Genomic DNA, 12,500 nt, shown 5'->3' with positions numbered 1-12,500 from the left:
TTACACATATAGGCGTGTTGAGGATGTAAAGTAGTGGAAAGAGATTAAATCTGAAGATGTGTTGTGGATGTACATTAGTGAAGCGAGATTATATCTGTAAACGTATTGTGGACGTGTTGTAGAGAGGTGAGATTACACGTGTAGACGTGTTGTGGATGTGTAGTAGTGCAAAGAGATTAAATCTGTAGATGTGTTGTGGATGTATCGTAGTGAAGTGAGATTAAATCTCTAGACGTGTTGCGGATGTATCGTAGTGAAGCTGAAGACACGCTGTAGTGAAATTACAAATGTAATGGTGTGAAAAGTCATCAAATTACACACTTCAATATAGTGCCACGTCTCCAAAATGATTATCGTAATGTAACCTATTCTAAACAGTATTCACAATGCTAATTTAAATACAGCTACATATCATCTCCAAACTAGTAACCATTCATGCATGTATGCATTTCATTCATTCCAGATCAGATTATAACTTTTATTGTGGTTGTTAATACAACTCAGCGTGTCAGACGGATGTGAGAATGTGTGTGTACCTGCGTAAGCAGTCCGTTAGTGTGGTAGCTCCACTTGGATGGCTCTCTCCGTTCACCACGCTCCCATCAGAGCCAGGACTGAGTGGCCAGAACGGAGTGGACGAACCCGGAAGGTCTAAACTGATGTCCCAGAAGGGGTCTATTGTTGTTGATACACCACTACGAGAAGAATAAAAGCATTATATCACATATCTTAATATTACTTAGACTAGATGATCGCAAGTTATGAGCAAAATCTGGACAAGGAATAATGTTGCTGAATTGAATTTTTTTTTTGAACACCAGATGGCATCACAGTGAAAATATACACAAAATTTCCAAACCACTCAGTCTGACCGAAACACAGCTTTACCTTACGTAATAAACACCAATCTTAGAAATGAATAATAGTAAATTAATATAAAGAGCAATATACTAAAAAAACTAACATGGTAATGTTATGTATATTTAAAAACTGTACAAATATCAATTGAACATTAGTAAGATATTATATAGATTTGTGCTGTTGACTAAAAACACTCATGTCATAAACCTTTTAATAACACAGAGTTGTTGAATTCTGCAATCTGAATGGTCAGAAGGTGTTGATTACACTCACAGCAGCTGTGATAGTAGAGCCGGCTATAAACGCAAACACATTACTGTTTCCATTTCCAACATCTCAAACAGAGGGGCTTGTATGGCAGACACTCTACGTAATCAAAGTCTAATAAACTGATTTAAAAAAAAAAACTCGTAATTCGACAAAGAAAAATGTGAAAATCGTCGATATGGTGAAGCTTTCCGAAAGATGTTTAGGCGACGTTTATGGAAAGAGTCTCCAGTGTCAGTGCTTTAAAATAGTCAGCAAATTTTCAGCCATGGGAAAATCCGAGTTTGTACTTTATGGTTAACGGAATCATGCTGATGCGCATGCTTTTTAACTTCTCAACTTCAAGCGAGAGAGGGGAAAAAATAGAGAGGAATGTCCTTCTAAAGATTCTACACCATTATTATGCGTTCGATAATAAATTAAAATACTGTAATTGTTGCCAAATTGCTGTGGCATAAGAGGAATTTAATAGGAATTAAAAAACTGTTTCTCTGCTTCGGGCCAGGCCTCATCGCAGACTCCATAGTTTATTATTTATTTCAAGCACAGTGGTGCTTGAAAGTTTGTGAACCCTTTTGAATTTTCTATATATCTGCCTAAATATGACCTACATCATCATTTGATTTTCACACAAGTCCTAAAAGTAGATAAGGAGAACCTAATTAAATAAATGATACAAAAATACTTGGACCTTTATTTATTGAGGAAAATGATCCAATATTACATATCTGCAAGTGGCAAAAGTATGTGCACCTCTAATTAGCAGTTAATTTGAAGGTGAAATTAGAGTCAGGTGTTTTCAATCTATGGGATGAAAATCAGGTGTGAGTGAGCATTCAGTTTTATTTAAAGAACAGGGATCTAACACAGCCTGATCTTCTCAACATACGTTCGTGGAAGTGTATCAAGGCACGAACAAAAGGAGATTTCTGAGGACCTCAGAAAACAGTTGATGCTCATCAGGCTGAAAAAGGTTACAAGACCATTTCTAAAGAGTTTGGACTCCACCAATCCACAGTCGGACAGATGGTGTACAAATGGAGTAAAATCAAGACCATAGTTACCCTTCTCAGGAGTGGTCAACCAACAAAGATCACCACAAGAGCAAGATGTGTAATAGTCCACGAGGTCATAGAGGAACCCAGGGTAACTTCTAAGCAGCTAAAGGCCTCTCTCACATTGGCTACGGTTAATGTTCATTAGTCCACCATCAGGAGAACACTCAACAACAACAATAGTGTGCATGGCAGGATTGCAAGGAGAAAGTCACTGCTCTCCAAAGAGAACGTTGCTGCTTTTCTGCAGTTTGCTAAATATCATGTGGACAAATCGGAAGGCTATTGGGATGTTTTGTGTATAGATGAGACCAAAATAGACCTTTTTGGTTTAAATGAGAAGAAGTGTTATGTATGGAGAAAGGAAAACACTGTATTCCAGCATAAGAACCTTATCCTATCTGTGAAACATGGTGGTGGTAGTATCATGTCAAGTCATTATACCAAAAAATGGTTAAAGAAGAATAAAGATAATGTTTTGGAATGGCCAAGGCAAAGTCATGACTTTAATTCAATATAAATGTTGTGGAACCAAAGCAAACAGTTCATGTGAGGAAACCCACTAACATCCCAGAGTTGAAGCTGTTTTGTACTGAGGAACGGGCTAAAATGACACCAAGCCGATGTGCAAGACTGATCAACAGTTACTGGAAATTTTCAGTTGAGGTTATTGCTGCACAAGTATCACCAGATACTGAAAATAAAGGTTCACATATTTTTGCCACTCACAGATATGTAATATTGGATCATTTTCCTCAGTAAATAAATGACCAAGTATAAATGGTTATTTATACAAATATATATTTGGTATCCGGGATCCTGAAGAAGGACGAGCGCACTGGAGCGGTTGTGCTGCACGCGGGGACGAACGACACCAGGCTGCGGCAGACGGAGGTACTGAAGAGGGACTTCTCCAGCCTGATCGAGACGGTACGAGGCAGATCACGGACCGCGAAGATCATCGTCTCTGGACCTTTTCCCACATACAGACGTGGAGCAGAAAAGTTCAGTAGACTTCTAGCATTAAATGATTGGTTAGTCTCTTGGTGTAATGAGCAGAATCTGGTGTTTGTCAATAACTGGAATCTGTCCTGGGAGCGTCCTAGGTTGTTTCGTCCTGATGGCCTGTACCCCAGCAGCCTTGGAGCGGAACTGCTGTCTGACAACATCTCCAAGGCGCTACACACAAGGGGCTGCCTACCGTAAGTACATCTTCCAATAAGATGAGTAGTTGGACTCATCCATAGTAAAAATCTAGTCGTCACACAAAAACCTAAGCATAAATTTAATTCTTTTTAAATTCTTTATACCAGTATAAGTTATGTAGCCACAAAAAATAAGTCAATTCCTCTAATTATTATTTACAGACCCCCAGGGCCATATACTGAATTTCTTAGTGAATTTGCAGACTTTGTCTCAAACCTGGTTGTGTCTGTAGATAAAGCATTAACGTCGGAGACTTTAATATTCATTTTGATAACCTGGAAGACCCTCTAAGATTAGCGGTTGTGTCCATCAGATTCAGTAGGGATTAATCAGAACGTAATCGGGCCTACTCATAATGGTGGTCACACTCTTGACCTCATACTAACATACGGACTAAGTATAGAAAATATTATCATTTTTCCGCAGTCTGAAGTTGTCTCAGACCATTATCTTATCTCGTTCATAATACGTATTGATCATAATAGTTCCGCCTCGCTACCGCATAAAACGTACCTACACATCAGCTACTGCACCGAGCTTCATAAATAACCTCGCAGAAACATCAATTAGATTTGGATCACCGTCAGATCACACAGAACTCGATCAGACGCCTGAAAGCTTGGAGTCAACACTCTGCTACACGCTAGATAGAGTGGCTCCACTCAAAAGGAAAATAATTAGAGAGAAAAAATTATCACCCTGGTATAACGATCAAACGCGAACCTTAAAACAGACAACTCGACAATTAGAACGTAAATGGATATTTCAAACAGCATGGAAGGAGAGCCTCCTGAAATATAGGAAATCTCTTGGCGATGCTAGAAAAATCTATTTCTCCACCTTGATAGGAGACAACAAAAACAATTCTAGATTCCTTTTCAACACAGTAGCAAAATTAACTAGGAATAAAACCACTACAGAGAGAAACACTCAATCATTACATAGCAGTGAAGATTTCATGAAATTTTTCAATGATAAGGTTGAAAATATTAGACATGATATACAGGCCATTAAATTAAAACCGGACAGTACTGTAACAAACCCATTACATGACAATGTAGCAATATCAGATCAATGTTTAGAGTGTTTTGCTCCGCTTAGAGAGACCGAACTAGCTACATTAATCTCTTCAGCCAATTCATCAACTTGCTTACTAGATCCCGTACCTACATGTTTGTTTAAACAGATTTGTCCAGGAGTAATTGAACCACTTCTAAATATAATCAATTCTTCCCTAAGCAGTGGCTATGTACCTAAATCACTTAAATTAGCAGTTATTAAACCCTTGATTTAAAAACCTGATCTTGACCCGTCTCAATTGTCCAACTATAGACCAATATCAAATCTCCCCTTCATCTCTAAGATTTTAGAAAAGGTTGTAGCAAAGCAGTTATGCTCGTACTTAGATAGGAATAACATTCATGAAATGTATCAGTCAGGATTTAGACCTCATCATAGCACAGAGACAGCGTTAGTTAAAGTAGTAAATGACCTTCTACTGACTTACGATCAGGGTTGTGTCTCGCTGCTTGTGTTACTCGACCTTAGTGCAGCTTTTGATACTATAGATCACACTATTCTCCTTGATAGATTAGAAAATGTTGTTGGTATTAAGGGAACAGTCCTCTCCTGGCTCAGGTCTTATCTGACCGATCGTTATCAGTTCGTAGATGTAAATGGTGAATTCTCCATGCGTACTGAGGTTACTTTTGGAGTTCCACAGGGTTCTGTTTTAGGCCCATTGCTCTTTACTTTATATATGCTACCCCTAGGTCAAATTATTCGTAAACATGGAATTGGCTTCCACTGTTATACTGATGATACACAGTTGTATGTTTCAGCGAAGCCAGAGGACAGACAGAAGCTTAGTAAAGTTGAGGAATGTGTAAAGGACATTAGACATTGGATGTTAATTAACTTCCTTCTGCTTAATTCTGATAAAACAGAAATACTTTTATTAGGCCCACGTGTAGCTAGAAGTATTCTTTCTGATCTCATAGTTACTCTGGATGGTCTTTCTGTTTCATCATGTGCAGCAGTTAAAGACCTTGGAGTGATTGTTGACTCCAGCCTATCATTTGATGCTCATGTAGATAATATTACTAGGATAGCCTACAGCTTACAGCATACAGACTTCATATAAATCCATAATGAACTTTTTCACACTAACTGTTGTTACCCAGATGAGGATGGGTTCCCTTCTGAGTCGGGTTCCTCTCAAGGTTTCTTCCTCTTAAAACATCTTAGGGAGTTTTTCCTTGCCACCGTCGCCACTCAGTGGCTCGCTCAGTTGGGATAAATTCACACCTTTAATATCTGTATACCATGTTGATATTTCTGTAAAGCTGCTTTGAGACAATGTCTATTGTAAAAAGCGCTATACAAATAAAATTGAATTGAATTGAATTGAATAGCCGTCTTTCATCTCAGAAATATTTCTAAAATAAGAAACATATTGTCACTACATGATGCGGAAATACTAGTTCATGCATTCGTCACCTCTAGACTAGATTACTGTAATGCCTTACTGTCTGGATGTTCCAGTAGGAATATAAATAAGCTCCAGTTAGTCCAGAATGCAGCTGCTAGAGTCCTAACTAGAACCAGAAGATACGACCATATCACACCGATATTATCAGTACTGCATTGGCTCCCAGTAAAATCTCACATTAATTATAAAATACTTTTATTAACCTATAAAGCACTAAACGGTCTCGCGCCACAGTATCTAAGCGACCTTTTGGTTTTATATGATCCGCCACGCCTACTTAGATCAAAAGATGCAGGCTATCTGACGGTACCTCGAATAGTGAAGGCTACGGCAGGGGGAAGAGCTTTCTCTTATAGAGCCCCACAGTTATGGAACAGTCTTCCTATTAGTGTTCGGGACTCAGACACAGTCTCAGTGTTTAAGTCTAAGCTTAAAACGTATTTGTTTACTCAAGCCTACCCTGACTAGATTCTGTTCTACTACTTCGCAGTCATAATAATCTTTTTTCTCCCTCTCTCCTTTCGCCGAGCCCCACACGAATTTATGGAGATACTAGAGATCCTGATTCTCTCTGCCTCTGGATGGAGCTCAAATCTTCTCTAATTCCAGACTGCTGGGACTACGGCTGCTCTTAACGCCATACAGACTTCCTATAAATCCATAATGAACTTTTTCACACTATCTGTTGTTACCCAGATGAGGATGGATTCCCGTCTGAGTCGGGTTCCTCTCAAGGTTTCTTCCTCTTAAAACATCTTAGGGAGTTTTTCCTTGCCACCGTCGCCACTCAGTGGCTTGCTCAGTTGGAATAAATTCACACCTTTAATATCTGTATACCATGTTGATATTTCTGTAAAGCTGCTTTGAGACAATGTCTATTGTAAAAAGCGCTATACAAATAAAATTGAAAAAATTGAATTGAATTATAATATTTGTCTCATTTGTTTAATTGGGTTCTCTTTGTCTAATTTGAGAAGTTTTAGGTCGGTTTTCAGGTTTCAGTAAAATTCCCCACCCAAAATAATCAAAAACCACACAAAATATTTGAAACATGCCCCAAAATGTTTGGACATGGGTAAAATTAAGCATACTTTACTTCTTTTTCCTCAGTCTTTTAATGGGAAACACTGTGTGCAAGTTAACACTGGTGCACATTTATGATATATATATATATATATATAAAATCAAATCTTTGTAGTACATGGACATTACACATGGAACCTAGTAACCCTACTCGTGGATCTTACAAAAAGAGCAAGCTGCACTGTGGACAGCACATAATAATTATAATTTGAAATAATAATTTGATTCATTTACAAAATACTGTAAAATGTGTACGTTCATTACAATTGATTTTTGTCTTTCTTAAAAGATTGGAGAACAATGTTATTAAAGGAACATGTTCTCAGAAAATCATCTCGTTTTCATCCCACTATTATTGTTCCTAAATCACACGCAGACAGACAGACTGGCTTACTGGCAGACTTGACATGTGACATCTGACTGCAAGCCTCCGGTAAAGATTTGGTCAATGATGCAGTTGCAGTGATTCGGGTTGTTGGCCTTCTTCCCGTTGTCATCCCCTTGGTGGACGATCAGCGCAGCACAGGAATACAAGCAGACACACAGTGTGGTTAAAAAACAAGCACTGCAGAAAAGCCCATCCCATTCCGAGTCACAGCACAGGAGAGACGGACGAGGAAGCGTTTGATATTCCTTTAACGAATGTTTGGTCTGGCCTTCCATTCCATGACTGCCTTGTATAAAAATGTCATAACCTCGCCTCTCTTTCCATTTTCACAGTTTCTGTCTCTCGTCTTCTGTTCTCTCTCTGCAGAGAAACAGGTCACGTCCTTCGTCACCTTACATTAACCTCAGATTCATGAGACCAGCAATCAGCTATACTCCGTGTGTTCAGTATATAACACAGTACTTTGTCACATCCAATAACAGTCATCCTGGCAAAGGCATTCGATAGTTATTTGTTAATCGAGTTTAAAGTGTATGAAGAATTTGCGGTACAAGAACCATATGTTTCAGTATATCACAGTATATCATTTACATTTCAAGACGACGTGAAATTCAAATCTACCTTTGCAGTGGCGATGTAGCACGTCCAGTGCTGCGATGAGGAACTCGTGTGCATCCTGCTGCTCATAGCCAGCCAGGTGACGTGCGTGTGTCCACACCAGGTGCAGCAGCCGAAAGGGAATGTGGGGAGAGCGATGGCCCGAGTAGAACTGAGAGAACAAGACAAAGATTCTTATCATCTGTGTTTATATACACGCATTCAAATGGTCAATTTCCCTTTAATCCTCACATACTTCAGAACCCAATACACTTGGGTCTTTGTCACACCAACAAAACAAGTTGAAAAACTGAAGCGGGGCTTTAGCTGGTGTTACTCATTAAGATTATTGGAACAAATTGGTCAAAACAATCTTCAGTCCACTTTTGACTGATTTTACACCAAGACAAAGGCAAGAGCTCTGTAGTCTTGTGATGACTCTGTTCATTAGGATTATTGTCCTGGTACTTTAAAGGGAACCCCGACCATGAAGACTTGTATGGCTTATCAGATTAACGCTGACATCCACTATATAAATCTGCTATACAAAAACACTCTAAATGTCAGTTTTTTAAAAATAATAATAAATAAAAATATTTGCACTCATTGGCCACCATTGCTGTTTATGTCACAATGCATTCTGGGTAGTGACTTCAAATGGTTGCAATGGTCTTGATTCTCCAGTGACCCTACAGCGATATAAACATGTCTTCAGCCTTTTCAATTTGAACCCGAGGGTGACACAAGCAAGGAGGCTAATATCGAAGACATTACTCAAAATGAAGACGATCAGAGAGGTGAGGAGGCGAGCGTGGGGAAAAATCCATGGGGTCTGTGCAGCAAATGCACATCTATGCCAACCGAGAGCGTTCTAATAATAACTTTAGAGATTATCAGCCATCTCGCCGTCGTATACTTTATCCTGTTAAAATACTGACTGTCGCCATGTTATGAGCAAATCTGTGCTCTCTACAAAGCTTGTGTGTGTATGAAGGTACTTGTATCGTTGGAAAGCTAAGATTCTTGTGATTGGATCGATTTAAACCGTTTTGAGATACAATCACAACAGCAGCTACAATCAACGTCTCTGTCAGACCACCGACGTACAAACACACACTTACGAGAGGGAAGTATGAAGCCTCACCTCATATGAAGCCTCATAGTAATCCACTGATCCATAATATCCTGACAAAAACAGTCTTGTTACACTGGCAAAGGTCCAAACAACCCAATTATGTAAAATATTTAGTCCACCTTTCAGAAGAGACCATTTAATTTTACGTTGGGTATGCCTTGGCTAGGCGTTTGAGGCTAATTTTACAGGAGTTTTACGATATGAAAAGACACAGAAAAAAACTCACAAGATACTTATGGGTTTGATTATAATTACAGATATCCCCTGTATCACAGCACACAAGAACTAGAAAATTACAGCCAAAAGCAGCACAGTGAATGTTCTTTTCCTGCTGCAGGGGCTAGAAACTAATTCCTCCAAGTGCTCAAGTGCAACCATTTTACATCTTCGACTCAGAGTGCACTGCGTATGTCATGTAATGGCGGTATCCGTAGGTTAAAATATGTATTAAACATTAAGTATTTTTAAAGTAATGAACATATTTCATGGGTTTCTAACAACATATTTTTGGAGAAGGAAATCACCGAGTGTTAAGGCCTACAAGTCTTCATAGTCGATTTCCTTTTAAGCTAGCAATAAAGGAACATGCACAGATGTGCGAGTGCACTGTCTCAGGATGTACGGTGGGTCAGCGGTAGCTCAGTGGTTAAGGCATTGAACTACGGATTGGAAGGTTGTGAGTTCTAAACTCAGGACCGCTAAACTGCCCCTTGAGCAAGGCCCGTCAACTGCCGAGTTATATCAATCAGATAAATGTAAAATGTAACGTTCTTCCACTTCTGTAAAAGTGTCTGTATGGATTAGTAAAGGGTCAGTTGTTATGACTATACTGTCCTTTGCGATACTCCTATCACAGAAGCCTGCAATATTAAAATAAGCCATTACCAAAGCATATATTTTATTACAGTGTGTGAATATTCTGTTGTGTGGTTTTCTTTGGGTGCTTTGAGCAATCTTAATATCATCTTTATATTTCATGAATCACAGGTTATTTTTGTGCCCCTCATCGCAACAGTGGGAGGCTCTCTTCATAGTGTTCAGGAGCCAACTTTCCCCCAGTGAAGCATCATCACATGCTTCGTATTCTCCCTCAAGCATGTACATGTTTCATTTTCATGGTGCTAAAATCACAACCCCTGCATCCTATCTGATAAGAGGTGCTGCAGAAAGACTGTCCTCTGGACTTGTGTATTTTGGGACAAACTGAAAGGCAGCATTATTTTTTCAGTGAAGACTATCCCAGAATTCTGTGCACAGAGCAGAGCGACATAAAAGTGAAGGCAAAAAAAACAACAAAAAAAACCCCAAACACAAATCCTGTATCTCACCTCCTGAAAAAGCTGGGACATCTCACACACAAGGCAGGAGTTGGCCTGCATCTCACACTTGTGTCTGTCGGACAGGAAGAAGTCCCTCAGCAGTGGGGTGTGAGTCAGAGCCTGGACAATGCAGTTCATAAAGCATGTGTTGCCCAGGTTTATCAAACCCCTCAGACCTGAGACAGACACAGAGACACACACACAGAGAGGGAACTGACACATGCTCCCTCAGAGTACTTGGACTGCATCGTTTATTTTTCCCCCTAACTAGCTGAGACACGGGCCAACCAGAAGGCCAGGATCTTGCGGAGAGCATAAACGTGGCCCCAGTCCAAATCTACACACGTCAGACACCTGCTCGCTCACACGCCTTCCAGTCCTGTTAAAGGAGAGAGACGGAGGGACAGAAAACAAGGCTGTCCTACTGCGAGCATCTGTGCTGGGAGGATGGCGAGGCAGGGAAAAGGACAACAACAAAAAATAAAGACTGTAAGCAGCTGTTCACATCAGGTTTACATGTTTTGTAGTTTAGGAGTAAAGCAACTTTCGATTTTCTTGGAAAGGACCAGCATTTTACATGAATTAAACAGTCTGCATCTGTATGAAACTATTATTAATAATAGATAATTAAAATAAAACCTAGTTAAAATAAAGGACCTTAAACCAAGCAAGAAAGAGAGCCCTTGTTATTGGAGACAAGTTGTTGACCCGGTATCTGTACAAGCGTCACTGACCTGCACCGAACTGACTGGCTGGGCATTTCATCTGAATAATGATTTTTAAAATATCTATTGTAAACAAAAAAATAAATAAATTAAAAAAAAAAAAAAAAAAAAAATTTAAAAAAAGATCATGTTTAAAAACTATTATTATTTTTATTTTGCTGTTGCGGCTTTAATCAACTGAAAATGAGAAATAACTACGTGTGTATGTGGCTCCCAGTTTAAGGACTGCCGCTTTAGTGAAATGAGCTTGCTTCCAGACAGACAGTGAGGACTTATTCTACGTTTAGGATGAATTATTGCAAGTTATCTCAGGACAGACACCCTGAATGCGTCACTACAACATTTGTCACAATGTGCCGTGACCTGAGGGCAGTTTTTTTTTTTTGCTTCTCTGGATAAGACTCTCTTCGTAACCAGCTTTTCCAGTCACCGAAATGACAAACTGTACAGCTAGTACACACTCTGCAAATGACAAAGCACCTCTAACGTCTGCAGGGTTTTTTTTCCCCCTCAATATAATAACAGACTATATTTCATACATCACCTTCAAAGGACCTGGATATCCGTCATTACACATGGCCCATTCTGAATGATATGAAATCATAGCCTGTCATACCGGTCTTTTTTTATTTTTTACTATATTACTCTAGGAGGGACAGAGTCGAGCAAGGGGAAGGAAAGCTCTCTCAGACCTCAGTAAGGCTTGATGCCCAGTAAACGAGGTAATCGGAGTCTTCTCCGCGTTCTGCAATCTCCTCACACACAACCTGAGCGAAAACTAATTTGGAGAGATTTAAACCGCATGGGTCTGTACAGGGAGCGGCACAGACCCCACCCACAGCCCTGCACACGGAGAGGTTTAGGGGAAACCGAGTGCTGACCTATGGTGCAGTTTGCGGTGATCTTCCGTCGTTTCGGGTTGTGTCGAAGCAGCTCCAGCTCTCGCTTTGTAGGCTCCCACGTCGAATATTTCTCTCCAATGCCTGAAATTCAGTAGAGCAGGGGAGGTCAGTAAGACAGCCACACAGCCGGTGTGCACACATATTCTGTATTACCTCAAAACAGTGTGCTTTATTATTAGTAAAACAATTGGCATCACATCAACTCATTAAGTATCAGGCACGGCTAATCTGTGCATACAGACGTTAGTGTTAATCAGTTATTTAGTTACGGTTACATTTATATATTCTAGGCACTCAAAGTGCTTTATATAGTAAGGGGGGGGGGGGGGGGGGGGGGGTGTCTCCTCAACCACCACTAGTGTGTAGCATCCACCAGGATGATGTGACGGCAGCCATAGTTCGCCAGAACGCCACCACACACCAGCTACTAGTGGAGAGGAGAGACTGATGTGGCCAATTCAGAGATGGAGA

General features: G+C 39.9%; 1 protein-coding gene across 3 annotated transcripts in view; it reads right to left on the bottom strand.

The window, feature by feature from the left end:
• The window catches only part of usp22 (ubiquitin specific peptidase 22), a 43,286-nt gene that overhangs the window by 9,494 nt on the left and 21,292 nt on the right, over positions 1-12,500 (bottom strand). For all 3 annotated transcript variants that reach the window (XM_017483787.3, XM_047159597.2, XM_053684969.1), the window contains exons 4-8: positions 12,009-12,110; positions 10,412-10,578; positions 7,973-8,120; positions 7,358-7,463; positions 537-695 (exon numbers count right to left, since the gene is read on the bottom strand). In XM_017483787.3, coding sequence (XP_017339276.1) covers positions 537-695; positions 7,358-7,463; positions 7,973-8,120; positions 10,412-10,578; positions 12,009-12,110 — 682 coding nt within the window. The remainder of the gene's footprint in view (positions 1-536; positions 696-7,357; positions 7,464-7,972; positions 8,121-10,411; positions 10,579-12,008; positions 12,111-12,500) is intronic.

Source organism: Ictalurus punctatus, chromosome 13 (genome assembly GCF_001660625.3).
Source record: "Ictalurus punctatus breed USDA103 chromosome 13, Coco_2.0, whole genome shotgun sequence".
Lineage (NCBI taxonomy): Eukaryota > Metazoa > Chordata > Actinopteri > Siluriformes > Ictaluridae > Ictalurus > Ictalurus punctatus.
This window is presented reverse-complemented; position numbering and strand designations above follow the sequence as displayed.